At 39.9% G+C, this 19,183-nt stretch overlaps 1 protein-coding gene across 1 annotated transcript in view; it reads left to right on the top strand.

Moving 5' to 3' along the window:
- cfap91 (cilia and flagella associated protein 91) overlaps positions 1 to 19,183 on the top strand; it is a 54,436-nt gene that overhangs the window by 12,000 nt on the left and 23,253 nt on the right. Inside the window, exons 8-11 of the mRNA XM_065292973.2 lie at positions 2,060 to 2,217; positions 14,325 to 14,507; positions 17,789 to 17,922; positions 18,008 to 18,121. Of these exons, the coding sequence (XP_065149045.1) occupies positions 2,060 to 2,217; positions 14,325 to 14,507; positions 17,789 to 17,922; positions 18,008 to 18,121 (589 nt within the window). The remainder of the gene's footprint in view (positions 1 to 2,059; positions 2,218 to 14,324; positions 14,508 to 17,788; positions 17,923 to 18,007; positions 18,122 to 19,183) is intronic.

The raw sequence follows: 19,183 nt of genomic DNA on the forward strand, positions 1-19,183 counted from the left end.
CAGCGTTTAAAAAAAATGTTGCCAGGCAGCACCAGCATATATTAGGATTTTCACAAAAGTTTAATGCCTTCCAGAAAATGTTCTTCTTTAAATATATGAACATACAATATATCAAATGAATGAACAGACCTTCTTTTTTCAAACAAAAAAGTCCTATATTCATATTTTATAAATTGAGTAAGATCAACACCTAATAGATAAATATTGGAGTTTAATGTTTTGGTAATATATCTGTCATATACAAGTTATGTAAATCTTACTGTTAATCATACATACACTGTAAAACCCGATAAGTTAACTCAACTTAAACCATTTGAGGAAACCGATTGCCTTAAACCATTTAAGTTTTAAAACTCATACATATGAGTACTGTAAATTATAAGTTAATAATGTTTGGTAATAATGTTACCTTTACTCAAATATATTAAGTTTGCTTAAGTTCATACCACTCAAATGGTTTTAGTTCACTTAATAAATTTTATTTAGTTCACACAACTATATAGCTACTCAAATGGTTTGAGGAAACCGATTGCCTTAAATGGTTTAAGTTGATTTAACTCAAATTAATAAGTTCACACAACTATATAGCTACTTAAATGGTCTGAGGAAACCGGTTACCTTAAATGGTTTAAGTTTATTTAACTCAAATGAATTAAGATACATAAGATCAGAAAAACATTAGTATAAATAATGATGACAGAAAAGGTTAAAATGATTACAGTTTATTGAAATTCAAACTTGCATGGGAAACGCTTGTGCTAAACAGTAAGAAAACACAAATTTTCCATTGAAAGAACTGTGGTGTATTCACAACATCATAAATAAACGTGGCAACGTTACCTTTAAAAGGTTTTATGAGTGAAAGGCTGTCCGTCAGTACTCACTGAGAGAAATTCAAACTTGCGCGGGAAATGTTTGTGCTAAACTGTGAGAAAACACACAAATATGAATTAATTTTCCACTTACAGAACTGGGAGGCACTCACAACATAATAAATGAATGTGGTAACAATACCTTTAAAAGGTCTTGAATGATCGTTTTGTTGAGAAAAGACAGACAGACAGACAGTCAGTTAATGTTAGTCCTTACTGAGAGAGAAACACACATAAATATGAATTAATTTTACACTTACAGAATTGTGGTGTACACAATGCACATTAATCTTCTGATAGAAATGAGTCTGAGGCAATATTGCTGTGTCAATGTCACGTTGTCTCATCGTATGTCCAACATTACACAAATTACTGTAACCGAGACAGTATTAAAATGAAGAACAACAGCATGTTTTTAAAGTTTAAAGATGCTTTAAAGAGGATGAAAGAGTCTGAGGCAATATTGCTGTGTCAATGTTGCATTCTCTCGTGGTAACATTACACAAATGTCCTTAACCCGAGACAGTATTAAAATGAAGAGTCACGACAAACAACATGTTTTCAAAGTTTAAAGAAGCTTTAAAAGGGTTGAAAGAGTTTGCAGTGCTTACCTGTTAGCTCTTCATGTCTGTGTCCTGGCTGCTGCTGCTCTGTAAAACTCCATGAGAGATGTGGGGGAGGGGCGCGTGTCAAAATTAAAGCGCATTATTTACTTCAGGTGTGTGTGAGGGAGAAAGTGTGATTCAGTTGATCAGTACTTATTCAGTTTAAGTTAAATTTTAATGTAGTACTTATTCGGTTTAAGTTATGGTTAATCATTTGCAGTCCTGATTTGATGGGGGCCCAGTAGGCTACATGTATCCACCAAGTGCATGATTAAAAATAAAATTCATGTCACATGTCTTAATGGGATCTTTACAGGATGTGTGTGAAGGCTCACATCCCTGGACAAATCCTGGATGCATTCTCTGTGTATTTTCCGTAATCTGTGTGTGAAATTGTGTTTCCCTGGAAAAACGTAAAGGAGATAATACATGAAAAGGTTTATTTTTGGGTGAACAATTTCAGCAATTATTATTATTATTCTACTTCACATTCTAACACTAAAGTCCCGATGCACTTCTAAGTTTTACTGCTTCAAGGCACAAGTAAATTTTCACACAGTTGTTGTGCATGTCTTGTAAAAGGTTGCAAGAGGCGCGACTGACCCTGCTGAAGGAGCTCCTCCATCAGAGACAGGAGAAACAGGAGAATGTTATAGTGGAGCGACTGGACCTAAGCTTTTCCCAGCATCAGAAAGAGAAGGAAGCTCGGCTGAAGAAGATACACAATGACTACATTGTTTGTAAGACCCCATCAAATATCCTTTATCATAAGTGTACCCTGCTGCTTTTATGTAGCACTTAAAAAGAATAAGTGACAATTGTGTGTACTGTTAAGACTGTTGATTTTAATAACATGCAGGCATCTCAAAACTGTAAACACAAATCTAAAACGTCTCTCCCCAAAAATCCTTCTTGAATCCAGCCTCATCAACAAAGAGAATTTCATGGGGAACAGGTCGGCCATTCTCAAAGATTCTCTTCAAAACACTTGAAACACAGTAATGTAAATCACTACTCATTTGTAACGTGGGTGCTTAAAGAAAGTGAAGGAGAGTAGAATCCATGTGCAAAAGAGGTTTATTCGGTAAATCCCAAAAGGGCCAGCAAACACATCCAAAAAAGGGCAATCCAAATTGTAATCCAATGACAGGCAATAGTTCAGGGCAGGCAGCAAAACAAACAACATCCAAAAGACAGGCACGGGTCAAAAATAGGAAGATACTAAACAAGACAGGTAAAAAAAGCAGACAGGCAAAACAGGCTAACAGGCCAAGCAAACTAAACAGGCTAACAGGCCAAGCAAACTAAACAGGCTGGACATACGAAGGTAATAATCAGCAGTGAGTAACAGGACTGAAGTGGCTTTATACAAAACATACAGGAAGTGGGAAGTGAAGTGTGACATGGCATGATATCAAAATAAAAGTCAGAAGAGAACAAAACCTTACATCATTAAGGATTTTTACACTTTCATAAAAAAATCTCTTATGTTACTCACCCCAATGTCATCCAAGTTGTTTATGTCTTTCTTTTTTCAGTCAAGAAGAAATATTTTTGTTGAGGAAAACATTCCAGGATTTTTCTCCATATATACAGTCTTGTTCAAAATAATAGCAGTACAATGTGAATAACCAGAATAATCAAGGTTTTTAGTATATTTTTTATTGCTACGTGGCAAACAAGTTACCAGTAGGTTCAGTAGATTCTCAGAAAACAAACAAGACCCAGCATTCATGATATGCACGCTCTTAAGGCTGTGCAATTGGGCAATTAGTTGAAAGGGGTGTGTTCAAAAAAATAGCAGTGTCTACCTTTGACTGTACAAACTCAAAACTATTTTGTACAAACATTTTTTTTTCTGGGATTTAGCAATGTGAATCACTAAACTAATATTTAGTTGTATGACCACAGTTTTTTAAAACTGCTTGACATCTGTGTGGCATGGAGTCAACCAACTTGTGCCACCTCTCTGCTGTTATTCCACTCCATGATTCTTTAACAACATTCCACAATTCATTCACATTTCTTGGTTTTGCTTCAGAAACAGCATTTTTGATATCACCCCACAAGTTCTCAATTGGATTAAGGTCTGGAGATTGGGCTGGCCACTCCATAACATTAATTTTGTTGGTTTGGAACCAAGACTTTGCCCGTTTACTAGTGTGTTTTGGGTCATTGTCTTGTTGAAACAACCATTTCAAGGGCATGTCCTCTTCAGCATAGGGCAACATGACCTCTTCAAGTATTTTAACATATGCAAACTGATCCATGATCCCTGGTATGCGATAAATAGGCCCAACACCATAGTAGGAGAAACATGCCCATATCATGATAGCTTGCACCTCCATGCTTCACTGTCTTCACTGTGTACTGTGGCTTGAATTCAGAGTTTGGGGGTCGTCTCACAAACTGCTTGTGGCCCTTGGACCCAAAAAGAACAATTTTACTCTCATCAGTCCACAAAATGTTCCTCCATTTCTCTTTAGGCCAGTTGATGTGTTCTTTGGCAAATTGTAACCTCTTCTGCACATGCCTTTTTTTTAACAGAGGGACTTTGCGGGGGATTCTTGAAAATAGATTAGCTTCACACAGACGTCTTCTAACTGTCACAGTACTTACAGGTAACTCCAGACTGTCTTTGATTATCCTGGAGGTGATCATTGGCTGAGCCTTTGCCATTCTGGATATTCTTCTATCCATTTTGATGGTTGTCTTCCGTTTTCTTCCACGTCTCTCTGGTTTTGCTCTCCATTTTAAGGCATTGGAGATCATTTTAGTTGAACAGCCTATGATTTTTTGCACCTCTTTATAGGTTTTCCTCTCTCCAAGCAACTTTTTAATCAAAGTACGCTGTTCTTCTGAACAATGTCTTGAACGACCCATTTTTCTCAGCTTTCAAATGCATGTTCAACAAGTGTTGGCTTCATCCTTAAATAGGGGCCACCTGATTCACACCTGTTTCTTCACAAAATTGATGACCTCAGTTATTGAATGCCACACTGCTATTTTTTTGAACACACCCCTTTCAACTAATTCAACTACTTGCCCAATTGCACAGCCTTAAGAGCGTGCATATCATGAATGCTGGGTCTCATTTGTTTTCTGAGAATCTACTGAACCTACTGGTAACTTGTTTGCCACGTAGCAATAAAAAATATACTAAAAACCTTGATTATTCTGGTTAGTCACATTGTCCTGCTATTATTTTGAACAAGACTGTATATACATATAGGGGGGGATTATGATTGCTTTGCTAGATAAGACCCTTTTGCATCAGTTGAGATTGTTTACAGGTCTTTGAAGCTGCATTGAAACTGTAAACTGTTGGGGTCCACTAAAATCCTGAAATGTTTTCCTCAAAAAAACTTAATTTCTTCTTGACTGAACAAAGAAAGACATAAACATATTGGATGACATGGGGGTAAGTAAAATAATATTTTTAAGTGGAGTAATCCTTTAAACACAGTTCAAGAGGACACAAATGGCAGACCACCATATGTACTTAAGTTTTGTACATTATAAACTGCTATACTATAAAGGTACACAATACTTTACACGATATAAAAACGCATACTTATATATATATTCCACACGTTGGACATTATCTCAAACTCTGGTTTTGTTCGAAAGGGAAGGCATGTTTCATGGTGCAATCAATTGTGGAGAGGCTGATGTCATTTATTCCTCGAAAATGATGATTGTCTTTAATCACTCTCCTTTAAATCTCTTGCAGGCCGATTACATTGTTGGCAACAACCATTCTTAAAAGCTTTCTCTCTTGCTTCTCCGACAAAAGCCTTACCCTCCCTTCATCAGGTGGTCGTGTCTGTGTCCTACAAAAATAGAAGTACTGATTACTGTAATGGTCAAACATCCCTTTTAAGAAACTCTATCTGTATGTGAGGCAATTTGATGCATGTCTTTATTGCAGTAGTGTTACAATGACTACGTTTACATGTACACCAATAATGCGATTATTTCCAATAATCAGAGTAAGGACCTAATCGCAGTAAGATGTTTACATGACTGATGTTAACCTCTTCACTCCTGTTTGAATGCAGTTTTTATTTTCAGATCATTCACACACAGCCCAATGCAGAGCACAAATCATGAACTCACATATACTGTCCACTGTTTTAATTTACTTATGTTAAATGACAAACACGTTCTTATGGACGTATATTTTATTCTGTGCTGTGATGAAGACAGAAATGCCTGTAACGATTTTATATACTGTTGTCGCATTATTTAAGCTGTTTCATGTTGACAGAGTTCAGGGAAAACTTCCTAATGTCAAGTTTAAAATGAATTCAGGCTTAAGGTGTGTGACAAAAACACACACACATTTCAGTTAGTGTGATATAGATGTGATTAATGTGTTTACATGGACACATACTGTGAATAAAAACTGCATATGCCACCTTTTTTAATATGATTATACTTACTGCGATTATGAGCTTAATTGCATTATTTTTATTGAAGTATTGTGTTTATATGAGGTAAAGTATAATCGCAATATTGCCAAAATCGCATTATGAGGGTGCACGTAAATGTGGTCAGTGTGTGTGCTGTCACTCAAAAGTCAGCACTCAAAGTTACTGTTCAGAGCAGTCTTACAGTAAGTACACCTACCTTTTATCCCCCCTGAAGTTTCTGATGATGGAGGTGACATGGTCAACTACAGTGGCTCGATTTTTATCCAAGACTGCTTGCCCTTCCCCTTTCTTGTCACCCTTCTCCACCTCCTTCTTTCCCCTGTCCTCCACCACATTCACTCCCTCCTTGACCTCTTCTTTAATGTCTCATTTTAAATCTCCTTTTTCTATCTATTGAAGGATCTGATAGGTGTTTGATAAATTTTGACTCTTGTGCTGTGTCAGAAACCGCTCCCTATCTCCTATATAGTACACTATATTGGAAGTCCACCATTTTCCAACTTTATTCCCTATTTGTTTACTACTTTTTACCCACAATTTACTCAGATTTTGAGTGTACATTCAATGTACACTTGCTCACTTACTATTTCCCATGATACAACGTCAGACAAACATGAGTGGAATCAGCTGGAGGATACTGACACTTTAAAAGTGTACACTGTAAAAAATACTTTGCTGCCTTAAAAATTTTTGTTGAATCAACTCGGATTTACAAGTCATTTCAACTTACTATTATTTATCTTGACTAGAGATGAGTTGGTATAACTACAGGTGAGTTGTTATAACTTATAAAATTAAGTTCTCAACTATATTTTATAAGTTGTGACAACTCATTTCTGTTGACATGACTTGTAAATCTAAGTTGATTTAACAAAAATTTTTAAGGCAGCAAAGTTTTTTTTACAGTGTATATTTGTTATTTTTATTGTCAAAAATGTCAATCGTTTTGCTAGATAAGACCCTTATGCCTCGTTTGGGATCATTTAGAGTCCTTTGAAACTCCGTTGAAAAAAACTGTTAAGTGTTGAGTTAAGTATTAAATGTTGGGCTCTATTAAAGTCCATTAAAATGAGAAAAATCCTGCAATGTTTTTCTCAAAAAACATAATTTCTTCTCGACTGAACAAAGAAAGACATCAACATTTTGGATGACATGGTGGTGAGTAAATTATCTGGATTTTTCTTTTAAGAGAATTGAATATTCCTTTAACACCACAAATGTATGTTTAGGCATTTGTGTTGGTACTTGTTGATGTATTTTTTTACTTTTTAAAATAAACAGATTTAATAAATGTTATAGACAGTAACGCTTAGGTTACTCACGTAACCCCGGTTCCCTGAAATAACGGGAACGAAGCATTGCGTCAGTTAGCTGACGCTATGGGGGAAACTCCTGTTTACTCCGTGACTGAAGCCTATTGGTTAACGTCTGTACAAAGTACAGACCAATGACGTTTGAACCCGCGCGCGGGAGGAACGCGTCCTTATATAAGCGCGGTTCAATCGTCAGGAGCTCATTATTATTCGACTGAAGCGCGCAGCCGAATAACACTCGCTGCGTAGACGTTTGTAGCACGGCAAGAGACGCAATGCTTCGTTCCCGTTATTTCAGGGAACCGGGGTTACGTGAGTAACCTAAGCGTTCCCTTTCAATACGGTTCACTTCGCATTGCGTCAGTTAGCTGACGCTATGGGGGAACGTAATCCCATCACGCCGTGCATACACAACGTACTGAAGTGCCTTACCGGAGAGACACTGCGTGTGGCCCTATACCCGGCATATTCACAGCTTAAAAAGCAAATGTGTAAGCACCATATAAATTGTTGACGCGCACACGGTGGGGTTTTAAACGCACCGGGGGCACATAACATAGCACAAGACGGCGAGGTACCGAGCGCGCCGCGGCTGTGCGAGATAAGTAAATTCAGAGTCACGTTGGTGAGCTCGCTGAGCGCACCGTGGTGTACACATAAAACGCATGAGCGTGCATGATTGAGCCGAGAGAACCTGCGCTCGTAGGGCAGGGATGTCTAAGCTGTACAATCTGACAACGTAGACCGCGAAGACCAGCCGGCCGCGTAGCAGATATCAAATATAGATATAGATACCCCTGTAGACCAAGTTCATGAAGAAGCCAAACTCGCACAGAGTGGGCTCTATATAGGACATAGCTCATAGAGGGGCGTGAGCCAGTGCGATGGTTTCAACGATCCATCTAAATAACCACTGTTAGCAACAGACATACGTAGTGAGTGATCTGCGAAGCTCACGAATGGCCGATCTGACTATAATATGCGGCAGAACAGTTCGTAGCGTGGGATTATACAGATACCACAATAGTGTGAACCCAGGTGCACCCTCGAGCGCATCGGGATGCATATAGGTAGTATTATAGTGCACAGATCGGTGAGCTTTCCAAGCGCGCCGTAAATGTGTATTGACTATAAATTGCACGGGCACAGGTGAACACTTGAATACATCGTGAATGCATATAGATGAATCAGAGTGTTATAATGCACAGGCCGGCAAGATTCTCGAGCGCGCCGTCATGTGTTCTGATAATAAATTGTGCGCACACGGGTGAACTCTTCAGTGCACCGTGAATGCGTATAGATAAATCAGTGCACAGAACGCGCCGTGAATGTGTACAGATATGATTGATGAACGTAACGGTGGGCACCCAACGCACCGTGAACGTACACAGATGAACAACAATGTATGTGTCACAAATCATAACACAGCTGTGTATACAGGTGAGCTTTCCCAAGCGCATCTTATTGTATACCAAAATGTTATAGCGTGTACATGTGAGCTTCTCTAAGCGCACGGTGGACGCATATAATTAAAAACCATATCGTGCATACAGGTGAGCTAATGGGCGCACCTTTAATGCAACAAACCTCAGTAGTGCGCGAAGCAGGGATGTCGAAGCTGCAAACTGACAACGTGGACGGCGGGGACCAGCCGGCCGTGTCACAATTGTCAAATGAGAAACCTCTAAGACCATGCCCATGCTCTAAGACAAGTGAGTATAATTGTCACGGGAGGTGATAACGTCAACGATCCATAAATAGCCTGTATTGACAGGTGCTCTAGTGAGTGATCTTTGACGCAGATGAACAGCTGATCGTCTGATGTACGTCAGACGTATGTGTCATCCAGGACCTTGGACAGTTCCAGAGCGCTGTGCCTCGGGCACCGTCCGCATCTGAGAAATGACAGGCTTATGAATAAAGTGAATGGCCAGCCGTAAAAGCATGGTTCGCTGTTACCGCCGCCGTCCGCATCTGAGAGATGACAGGCTTGTGAATTAAATGAATGGTCGGTCGTAAAAGCGTGGTTCGCTGTTATCACGGCCACATAGATATAGGTAGGGGAGAGAGCCGCCGTGCCTCTGTAGTGAGGAGAAAAGTGTTCCACCCACGATTCGCGGGGGGTTTTGACTTTCAATTGTCACTAGACAGAATGATTCAGACTTTGCATAAGGACGCCTCGTGAAAGGGGTCCTAGCAGCTTGTGTCAATGTGTCTTAAGGCACGTAATGTAGGTCGTGTCCCACGGATGCCATCTCCGCACGCCCATCGTAATGGGTTAATATTGGTAGTTTAAGCATGAGATGCGTATCACTCTGATTGAACATAGCTTATAAAGCGATGCAATGAGTTTATAAAGGAGATGACTCGTCAGCTTGTTCAGGGGGCGAGATCTCAGTCTGGTTCGGTAAATAATGAAACCACCGTAGATTGCCCGACCGCATTATCACAATAACACGGTCGAGAGTGCTGCAGTGCTAAATCATCCTCTTAATGTACCGTATTCACAGTACAAGGTGATTTATATGAGACAAACGGCGTTCCACGCGCCGAAGGCTGATTGCCGTCGTAAAGCGTGTTCAACCCACAGTAAATGCGGGGCTAGCTCGTAATGACAGCACTTCATGCAGCAGTGTGTAACTTAAGCAAGCTTCCCGGCCGTCAGCTCGGGGCGGGACCTTTGCTTAGTCAAACTGAAGTGGACTTATGAACAGAATGCCACGATATTCAGCTTTCTGAGGCTCGTTAGAGGGGTACGTGCGCCCGTCTTAAACGAGATGCCGCGCGCGTCTGACTGTGCGCGCGCTTTAAGCTTTGAAACTTATTGTGGCGGGTAGCAAGCTCACTTGAGGTTGATATTACCCTTAATATCTCCGAGTATTGGAGCGGAGGTGTGAGCGTCTTCGGAACCGCTAATATAAATCAGCTATATGGCCGAAAAACGTCATAAACCGCTTGGCGGTAAGCCTTTGAGTGGCCGTCCGGAGAGGGCGCGATTCAAACGCTTTGAGCCATGCAAAAGTCTGAGGCTGTCCTTCCTCTAGGAAGAGAGAATAACAGCCGTAAGACCGTGCTCGTTTGCGCCATCAGCATCGTAGCGGAGAAACTGAGGTGGGCTGCGAGCGAATTTGGCAGAAAGGTGTAAGAGACACCGTACAGTCGTGGGGTGTCAATACACAGTATATGGCCAAACCAGGGTTTTTTCGGCTAGCGTCGATAGAATTATGGACAGCGGGCCGTGTGTGCGTATTACTGATTGCTTGTCAGTAAGGCGATAAAGTGTTTAGAGACACCGTACAACCGTGGGTGTCAATACACAGTATAGTAAGCACGGAAATTACTCTTTTTAGAGGAATTAAATACCGTTCGCCACTATAGTGAGGTCGCATAGCCGACAGTATTACACAGTATGTTTGGATAAGCAGCACACAGAAAACATTTCAGGGCAGTCCAGCCGAGGCACGACATAACCCCTTTTTCCCAGACAGTTTCGTTCTCTGTTGATGCAGCTATGCTGCGGAGACCAGAGCTCAGCCGTTCAGGTGCACAAGCCTCAGTAGTGACGGTGACCGAACGGCTCACGGAGCAGGGTAGTATGTCTAGGTGGTTTAATGTCAGACTGAACCCATCGCAGAGAGGAAGTCTGCCGCGAGGCCCGCGGTTTTGCCGTTTATTAAAAGGGCAGAAAAACCGGGTATATATATAAGAATGTACCAATATTCAGCGCACTGATATAGGACGGGACTGAATAAAGGGAGGTATTCGGGCCTCAGTATATTATAAACAAATTCGTTCTGCCTCTGATTCCGTCTAAACCAGAGAGAAATTACCAGGCAGACGAAGAATGAGCTATCTGAAGTGAGATCGGCTCAGGCCAGTAAAGCTCTATAATAAGTGTTTTAGCGCTCCAATAGAGGCGTGTCCGCCTTATCGAGCAGACGAATGAGATCGTGCCGCTCCAGGAGGGGAGGGGCATGAAGCTCTCTTATAATTAGTGTTCTTGGTGCTCCAATAGCGGCGAATCGGCCCTATCGAGCAGACGAATGAGATCGCGCCGCTCCAGGAGGGGAGGGGCATGAAGCTCTGTAATCGTTGAACACTGGACAGCTGCATTTAGAGGCAGCGAGCCGTAATACCGCGTGCTAGCTAAGCCGTTAAGAGACCTCACCACTGTGGGGAAAGGAGCGAGGGACTCCGCGAGCGTGGAGCACGAGTGGCTGTGCTATGACAGAGACAGGGGCAGACCGCCCGTGTTTGCTTGTCGTATGCATCTATCCAGGTCTACGGTTCCCCGCTTGTTCATCTCAACAAGAGAGGAACGGCAGAGGGGAGCAGCAACACAGACAGAACAGCCATGCGTCGTGACGGTATCACCCGATGCACTCGGGGGATTAATATATGTGCCAGAGATCTCGCCACTGAATGTGAGAGGAGCGTGAGAGGAGCATGAACGGTTGCGGTGTGACAGAACACAGGGGGGGTTAGTCCGTGTGTGCTTGTCTATGCATCCATCTAGTCTCATGGCTCGCCGTGTGTTCATCCCGGCGAGAGAGGAACAGCAGGGGGAGCACGAAACATGGATAAGACAACCAAAGCATAAGCGCGGTCCCGGCGTGGGAGGTGCCAGACCGGTAACGCGCTCGGAGGAAATTCATAGCAGAGAGGCTCACCGAGCCGCTGTGCTGGACGCTATTACAACAGCGCCTGCTCTTTTAGCTTATAGCTTTATATTAAAAATATTGATCTTACCGGGCGGCCGCAGGGGAGACCTCGTCAGGCGTGTGTCCGCTGCACAGGGCTCGAACCACGGCAAGCGAAGGCTATCTTGGGTTCTCGGCCGGAAAGCGGCAGGGGAAGACGCTAGACCTGGACCCTGCTATCTTCGGTTCTCAGCCGGAAAACGGCAGGGGAAGACGCTAGGCCTGGACTCCGCTGCAGGGCTTTTGTCAACGGTGAGGTAAGGCTTCTTCTTTTTCTTCGGAGCAGCGAGAGGTTCGCGCTGAAGGAGAAAATAATGAGCTCCTGACGATTGAACCGCGCTTATATAAGGACGCGTTCTTCCCGCGCGCGGGTTCAAACGTCATTAGTCTGTACTTTGTACAGACGTTAACCAATAGGCTTCAGTCACGGAGTAAACAGGAGTTTCCCCCATAGCGTCAGCTAACTGACGCAATGCGAAGTGAACCGTATTGAAAGGGAACTATTGTATTGTTTTAAAGCTCCCGTTCTTTCTGTGTTTTTGAAGCTTTGATTGTGTTAACATGTGTTCATGTTTCATAAAAAACACGGTATTTTTCACATAATTGACTTATCTGTATACCGCTGTTTTCACTGTCCTCAAAACGGGCTGATGTCTTCCTTGTTATATGAAGTCCCTACTTCAGAAATACGTAACGAGTTCTGATTGTGTAATTTGTTTAGTGTGTTGTGATATGACAGCAGCTTAGCTTGCCGTTAGCTTAGCTGGCGACTGACGTATTCACGTGGGCGGAGTTAAGTCAAAAAACTATTCTACTGACATCTTTAAAACAGGAAGTAGAGGGCTGTAGTCCAAACCGGCCATTCGCTGTACACTGTAAAAAAAAATCCGTAAAAATTGCAGCTGGGTTGCCGGTAATTTACCGTAGATTTAAATTTATGTTATTTACTGGCAACATTTTGTTCAAAGTTAAATGAACATTTAACATTTACAAATCTTTGTCTTTACAGAGTAAAACTAAAAAAAAACAGCATCAAGCAAAACATTCTGGGAAACAAAATCTGAGGCAAAACCCAGAAAAAGGTTGATGATGATTTCTGGTTCCCAGAATGCTTTGCATGAGACTGTTATTGTTTTATTCTGTAAAGATAAAGACTTGTTAATATTTAAAATTTATTTAACTTTGAACAAACTCTTGCCAGTAAATAACATAAATTTAAATCTACGGTAAATTACCGGCAACCCAGCTGCAATAACATTGTAATTTCTACTAATTTTTTTTACAGTGTAGGCTTTGAAAGGAGACTTTTGTTAAAGAAAATATATCGCCTAGCAGGGAACTATGAGCTTTATCATTTTGCAGTTATTATTTATGCTATTATAGTAACCTTACACACTAACAAGGGTTTAAAAAATGGGATCAGAAAGAATGTAATAAATAAACATAATGGTAATAAACATGACAAGCAGTTGTTTTGCTCTATTTATTATCATACAAACTACTGTTTCACAGCACAGTCCACACAGCCACACAGATGTAAGAGTTATGTTTATGAAGATTAAATCCTTGCAACGGTACTTATTGACACATAATATTACATCAGTGTCCAAGGAGCTTTTCACCCAAAGTTGAAGCGCGGAAAATCCGCCCAGCGCCAGCTATCAAAGCGGGGAAAAACGCTAGCTGCAGGCTTTTTTAAAAAAGGCTACGTTTCCATTGGAAACAATTGAAAATATGCACCGGCCGCTGGCGTAAAAGCTTTGGTGTTCACGCCCCCTGAGTGTTTTTACCTGGGTAATTGTGTGCTAATTGTGCCCAAGCTGTGCTGACTCGACTGAAAAATATTATTATATAGTTATTATATAGTTATTACTTACAAAATGACCACATAGTGTAGGCAGTAAGTAATTAAGGGATTTGTGTGTAGAGTTCAACAAATCTAATTCATGTGTCAAAACAGGAGTAGTGTTTATAGTTTAGGGAAATGGGTGTGCTTTTTATTATGGCATTATGGTTTAAAAAAAAAAATGGTTATAGTGTTCAAGCCATCGAGAAAAACTGTAAAAGTTCAGTGACTGATTTATGTGTAATAAATCAGTGGAAAAAGTAATTAGTATCACCTAAAAATACTTTTTTTTTGTATTACTAAATACTCCTCCAGTCATAAATTCAAGAAACAGATGGCATCACACACTGGTTGAGCGGATGTGTTTGTTCAGGCAAACAAAGCAATGTTTTGATAGCACCACAGCATTTAAACTTTTCGTGGAATCAACCTATGAATAGCTTACTTAGTTTTTGTTTAATAAGCAAAAATATGAAAATGTACTTTTAAAATAACATGCTTTAGCTTTAAATAATAATTTTTTTTGCCATATGTCTTTCCTGTTTCTCACAGCAATGCGGAAGCTGTTGGCAAAGAGAAAGAATGTGGAGGGAAAACTGGAGAGACGTGATATTATAAAGGATTACTCCGATTATGGGTCTCAGACATATGCTCCTCTGTCTCGTACTGGCCAGCTCCCTGAACGAAATTCCAACCGTAATGTGGTCAAGAGTCACTTTCTCAACACGTACCAAGGTCTGCTACTGAGATAAGATGGTCTATTTTTACTATTCATTACACAATTTTCTTGCGTAAGATTTTTATACATTTGAAGTGTACTTCCTCATACATGCATATTTTTCAACTCAAATCCATTTATCATGTTTATATTGTAATAGAAGGCAACTCCCAGAGCAAAAAGGCACATTTATAATCAGATATCATACAAGATTTGTTTATTTTTTTATATATACTTACTTATTACTTAAACAATGTATATTGGTAATCTATTTTATACAGTATGGCAATAGTTATTTTAAAACAAGTTTATGGGCCCTATTTTAAGGATCTAAGCGCATTATCTAAAGCGCAGAGCGCAACGTCTAAATGGGCGTGTCCGAATCCACTTTTGCTGATTTAACGACGGGAAAAATGGTTTGTGCGCCGAACGTATTGTCGAAAAGGGTTGGTCCTATTTTTTTAATGAGTAATGGGAGTGTTTTGGGCGTAACGTGCAGTAAACCAATGAGAGTCTCAGCTCTCATCCCCTTTAAAAGCCAGTTGCGCTGGCGCTATGTTTAATCCCTATTTAGATGACAGACTTTGTAAGGGGTCCAAATATGACCCAATCCATCCGTTTGGCCCAACGACGGAATCCAAACGGCATGGCCGGTTTATAGCGCATTCGGTCTTTTCCGGTGCTTCCGGTTTTAACATTACGCAACTTAATATCTGACTCCAAAGATATGAAACGTATTGTAATATGAATCAAATTGATGTAATTTGGGAATTTGGATAAACGTTTGATCATTCTATTTACTCATGTTTTCATTTAACTCATTCATTCGATTACCAATGTCATATCAGTCCACACCGGCCGTTGTGTGGGTACTGAACACAAACTCGACCGTACTAGAGGTTGTAGCTAAAGCAATTGAACAAAGTCAATCTCTTGTTAAAAGGTCACCATATAGCTCTCAAAAATCGCCAATTAAATAGAAAACATAAAACCATAATCCGAGGTTCAGTCTAGCTCCTTCTAGACGCATAATTACCAAATGCGATTACAAAACAACTTAGTTAAGGTTAAATAATTAATCTGACCATACAATAACTAGAGGTTATGGCTAAAGCAATTTAATTATACCGTTTCATGTTTACGTGCTCTCATTAAATAGTATCCATATAGCCCCCACAGTCGCTTACACCACTTAATGAATTATAACCAGAGGTTTAGCTTAGCTCCTTCTAGCTGCCTATAGTTAAATCATATGACTATATAACAACGTATAAAATAGATAATAGAACTATCACTCCGATAGTCCGTGCGACTGCCCACCAACATAGTTAAGAGGCAGAATCTAATTAACATGAATTAACCCCGACCAAAGATTTGTGGTAACAAAGGATATCGTAATACTTTATAGTAACTTAGAAGGGTCAATGATACAGAGCAAATTAGAATGAATGCAAATGTAACAATTTATTAACCAGGTAGGAAAAACATCATTCAAAGCCAATTAATATATCCAATTCAAATACAAAAGAATAAAACGAAAAACCATTGCATACCTGGTAAGGAGATGAAGATCTGGTTACAGATTCCTCAAAATAAAATAAAAAGAAACATGATGCTGTATCAAAGATACAGCATCATGGGGGTACATTTCTAGATATCGAAAGTCCCGCCTGAATCTTTTGACATTTTCCTTAAATATCCAGAGAACAAAGCATTGTGATATGATATACTGATTGGTTCTTGTAAGCCCAGGGGTGTAACCTAATATACATACAGTGGGTGATTGGTCAACATGTCTAAGGTAGGAGGTGTCTCCCAACATCAGGTTAAGTTTACTTATTTATTGTCACAGATTAACATTGAATCCTGTTGTCATATTAATAAACCCAAATGTACCACTTGCATTAAAACACTTCATATAACACCAAACAAGACCAGTTTCAGATACATGTGTTTGCAGAATGTAGCATTCCATACACAGTTTGCTTTGAGAACATGAGGAGAGGGGGACGAGAAAGTGTGGTAGGGTGTGTGACTCTTCTGTCTCACACTTGGGGGGTAGATGTGAACTCTTTGAGAGAGGTTTCGGTCTCACACCAAGGGGTAGTGTTCTTGGGGGGTAGATGTGAACTCTTTTTTTTAGAGAGGTCTCAAATGATAACTCAACAAGAATTAGGAAGCAGTTCCCTGTGGATTCAGCCATTTGCTGCTGGCTTTTGAAATACCTTTTGTCAGGGTTTGGCACCACCTTACAACTTTGTAAACTGAAAAACTAAGCGAAGAAACAAGATCACCAGTGTAAGATTAATGTTAAATAATTGTGTTGTTTTTCATATTGAAATTTGTATTTTTTATTAAAACCTTTAAAAGCCGTTTTCTTTTAGTGATGGAATAAAAAAGCAGGCTTTTAATTGCTTTAAATGTATGGCTATCCAATATCATAAAAAAATAATTTACAAGTATGTAAAAAAAGGTTTGTACTCTAAAAATATTTTTTTTTGTAACAAACTGGAGATAAAAAATTTACAAACGGCTCTCCGCACGTTTCAGCACTTGGACAGCGTCAGTTTTTTTTAAGTATTACTTAAAAATGTTTCTCATCTCATCATATCCACAGTTACAGAGTCATCATACAGTATACTGTATGATGACTCTGTAACTGTGGATATGATGAGATGAGAAACATTATCAATAAAAAAAAACATTTAAAAACAGATGCATTTGTTTAAAGCAAATCATTTATTTACTTACCAGGCTACAGGTGAAGCAGCTCTTTTTGTCTTCTAACGTCTCATAATTAGTCCTCATTTATGTACAATAGATTCAATAATAATCTTTTACATTCAATCCTGTAATCTTTCATATTTAAAAGCGTTTTTGTGCTGCTGAGCATTCATTTATGTGTTAAGGAAACCCGCTTTGTTGTCCCGTTTAAAGGGGCATACAGTATTACTAATGCACTCTTTAAATAACAAAAAACATATTGCGCCATTGACTTTAGACTTTAGACCAGGTTTTTGTTGGTCAATGGAGTAGTCTATTTTAGTTGCCTCAAAATAGCAGCAGGCCAACAATGTGCCTGAACACACCTCGTTTTTAGACCAGAACGCCCATGGGCGCAAAAGGGGGCGCAAATGCATTTGCTATTTAAACAATGTGGCGCTAAACGTGAACTAGCAAAAGACACTTGCGGCGCGCATTGCGCTGCATTGTGCCGGGTGTAAGATAGACCCCTAAATGTTTAGGCTAAAACAACTGTTTTGAATATAGTTATATTGTGTATCTCTTTGTTTCTTAGGTCTGTTGGAGCTGGAGGCAGGTCTCCCCTCATCTGTCATGGAGCCTCAAATCGAAGTGCCAAAACCTAAAACAACTAAAGGCTTCATCTCGCGCTCAGCCCGCAGAGAACTGGAGCTCATGAAGATTCACAAAGTTATTATTTAAATTGATGCTTTTCACACTTATGCAGACTGTGAAAGGTGTCTGATATTGATTCTGAGCTCTCTTTTGCCACTAGGCTTTGAAAGAGGAAAAGGTGTGTGTGGAGGAAAAGAAGCCTTTACGATTTCTCTTTAAAATAGAGAAGCCTGTACCGCGGCCCCCATCTCCTGTGGTGGATGGACCCCCTGAGGTAAAGCCCATGTTCCTGCTGTAGATAATTTAGGTCCTTCTAGTAGATCTGGCTTTTCAAATTTTTTAAAAACAACACCTTGTCATCTCTGTGTAATTTACATAAACGTAAATCTGTGATAATGATATAACGCGCATGTGTTTATTCAGTCTATAGGCATTCGTGAGTATAACCAAAACATATGGCGGCCTACAGGACTGTGTTTGTCCTGCACAAAATACTGAGTTTATTAATGTAAATAAATTAACGTTTATTAAAGTTTACAAAATGTTGCTGCTTTAAACCCCAGGGTCATTTCTTGTAATAACCTACCTTATCGTCTGTCTGAACAAAATTGCTCAATTATTTTGATGTCTTGATTGTTTGTTTTTATTGCTATGCAGAAGAATGTGTATGTAGACAGTCATGTAGTGTTTCTTTACAAAGTTACTTTCGCATCTACTGGTCTGGCAAACACATTGTTTTGTTTTTACAATGACTGTAAAAAATATGGACGTTGTGTCAGTGATGTCACCCGGACTTACTTCCGGGTTTTATAAGTTGAGTAAGAGCACCACCTGGTGGATAATAGCAGAAAAACAGATTGCCAGAAAAACTTGTTATTGGCAGTTAATTGACGAGTTAACTTGTCAATGGCGAGGAAAAAGTTAATATAATTTAAACTAATGAGTTACAAAAAAATAACCCCCTCACAGTTGTCATAAAACGCAAAACCCAAATCACTTTTTGTACCAGGCTGTAAAATATTATTTTCTGCCGTAAAGATGGGCATTTTAACATGGGGGTCTTGGCTTTATCAGAAAGTTTGGAAGGTTGCCCCTTGGTTTTTATTCCTTATCGCAGATCCGTGTAAACACAGGTGTTTTTGACAGCGTTGACATGTGTACGTGAAATTTGTTAAACAAGCAAAGGAAAAACAGTTGGTTTTCTAAGCAAAGGGAAATGATGTGTAAACATATCCTAAAGGTGGTGTGTATGCAGTTTGCAAGTCAAAACGTCCCTACTGTGCACTTTATTCGGTTTGGGTGTCTGTGTGTACTACTTTCTGTCAAAGTGAACAGC

This window comes from Paramisgurnus dabryanus, chromosome 15 (assembly GCF_030506205.2).
Source record: "Paramisgurnus dabryanus chromosome 15, PD_genome_1.1, whole genome shotgun sequence".
Classification (NCBI taxonomy): Eukaryota; Metazoa; Chordata; class Actinopteri; order Cypriniformes; family Cobitidae; genus Paramisgurnus; species Paramisgurnus dabryanus.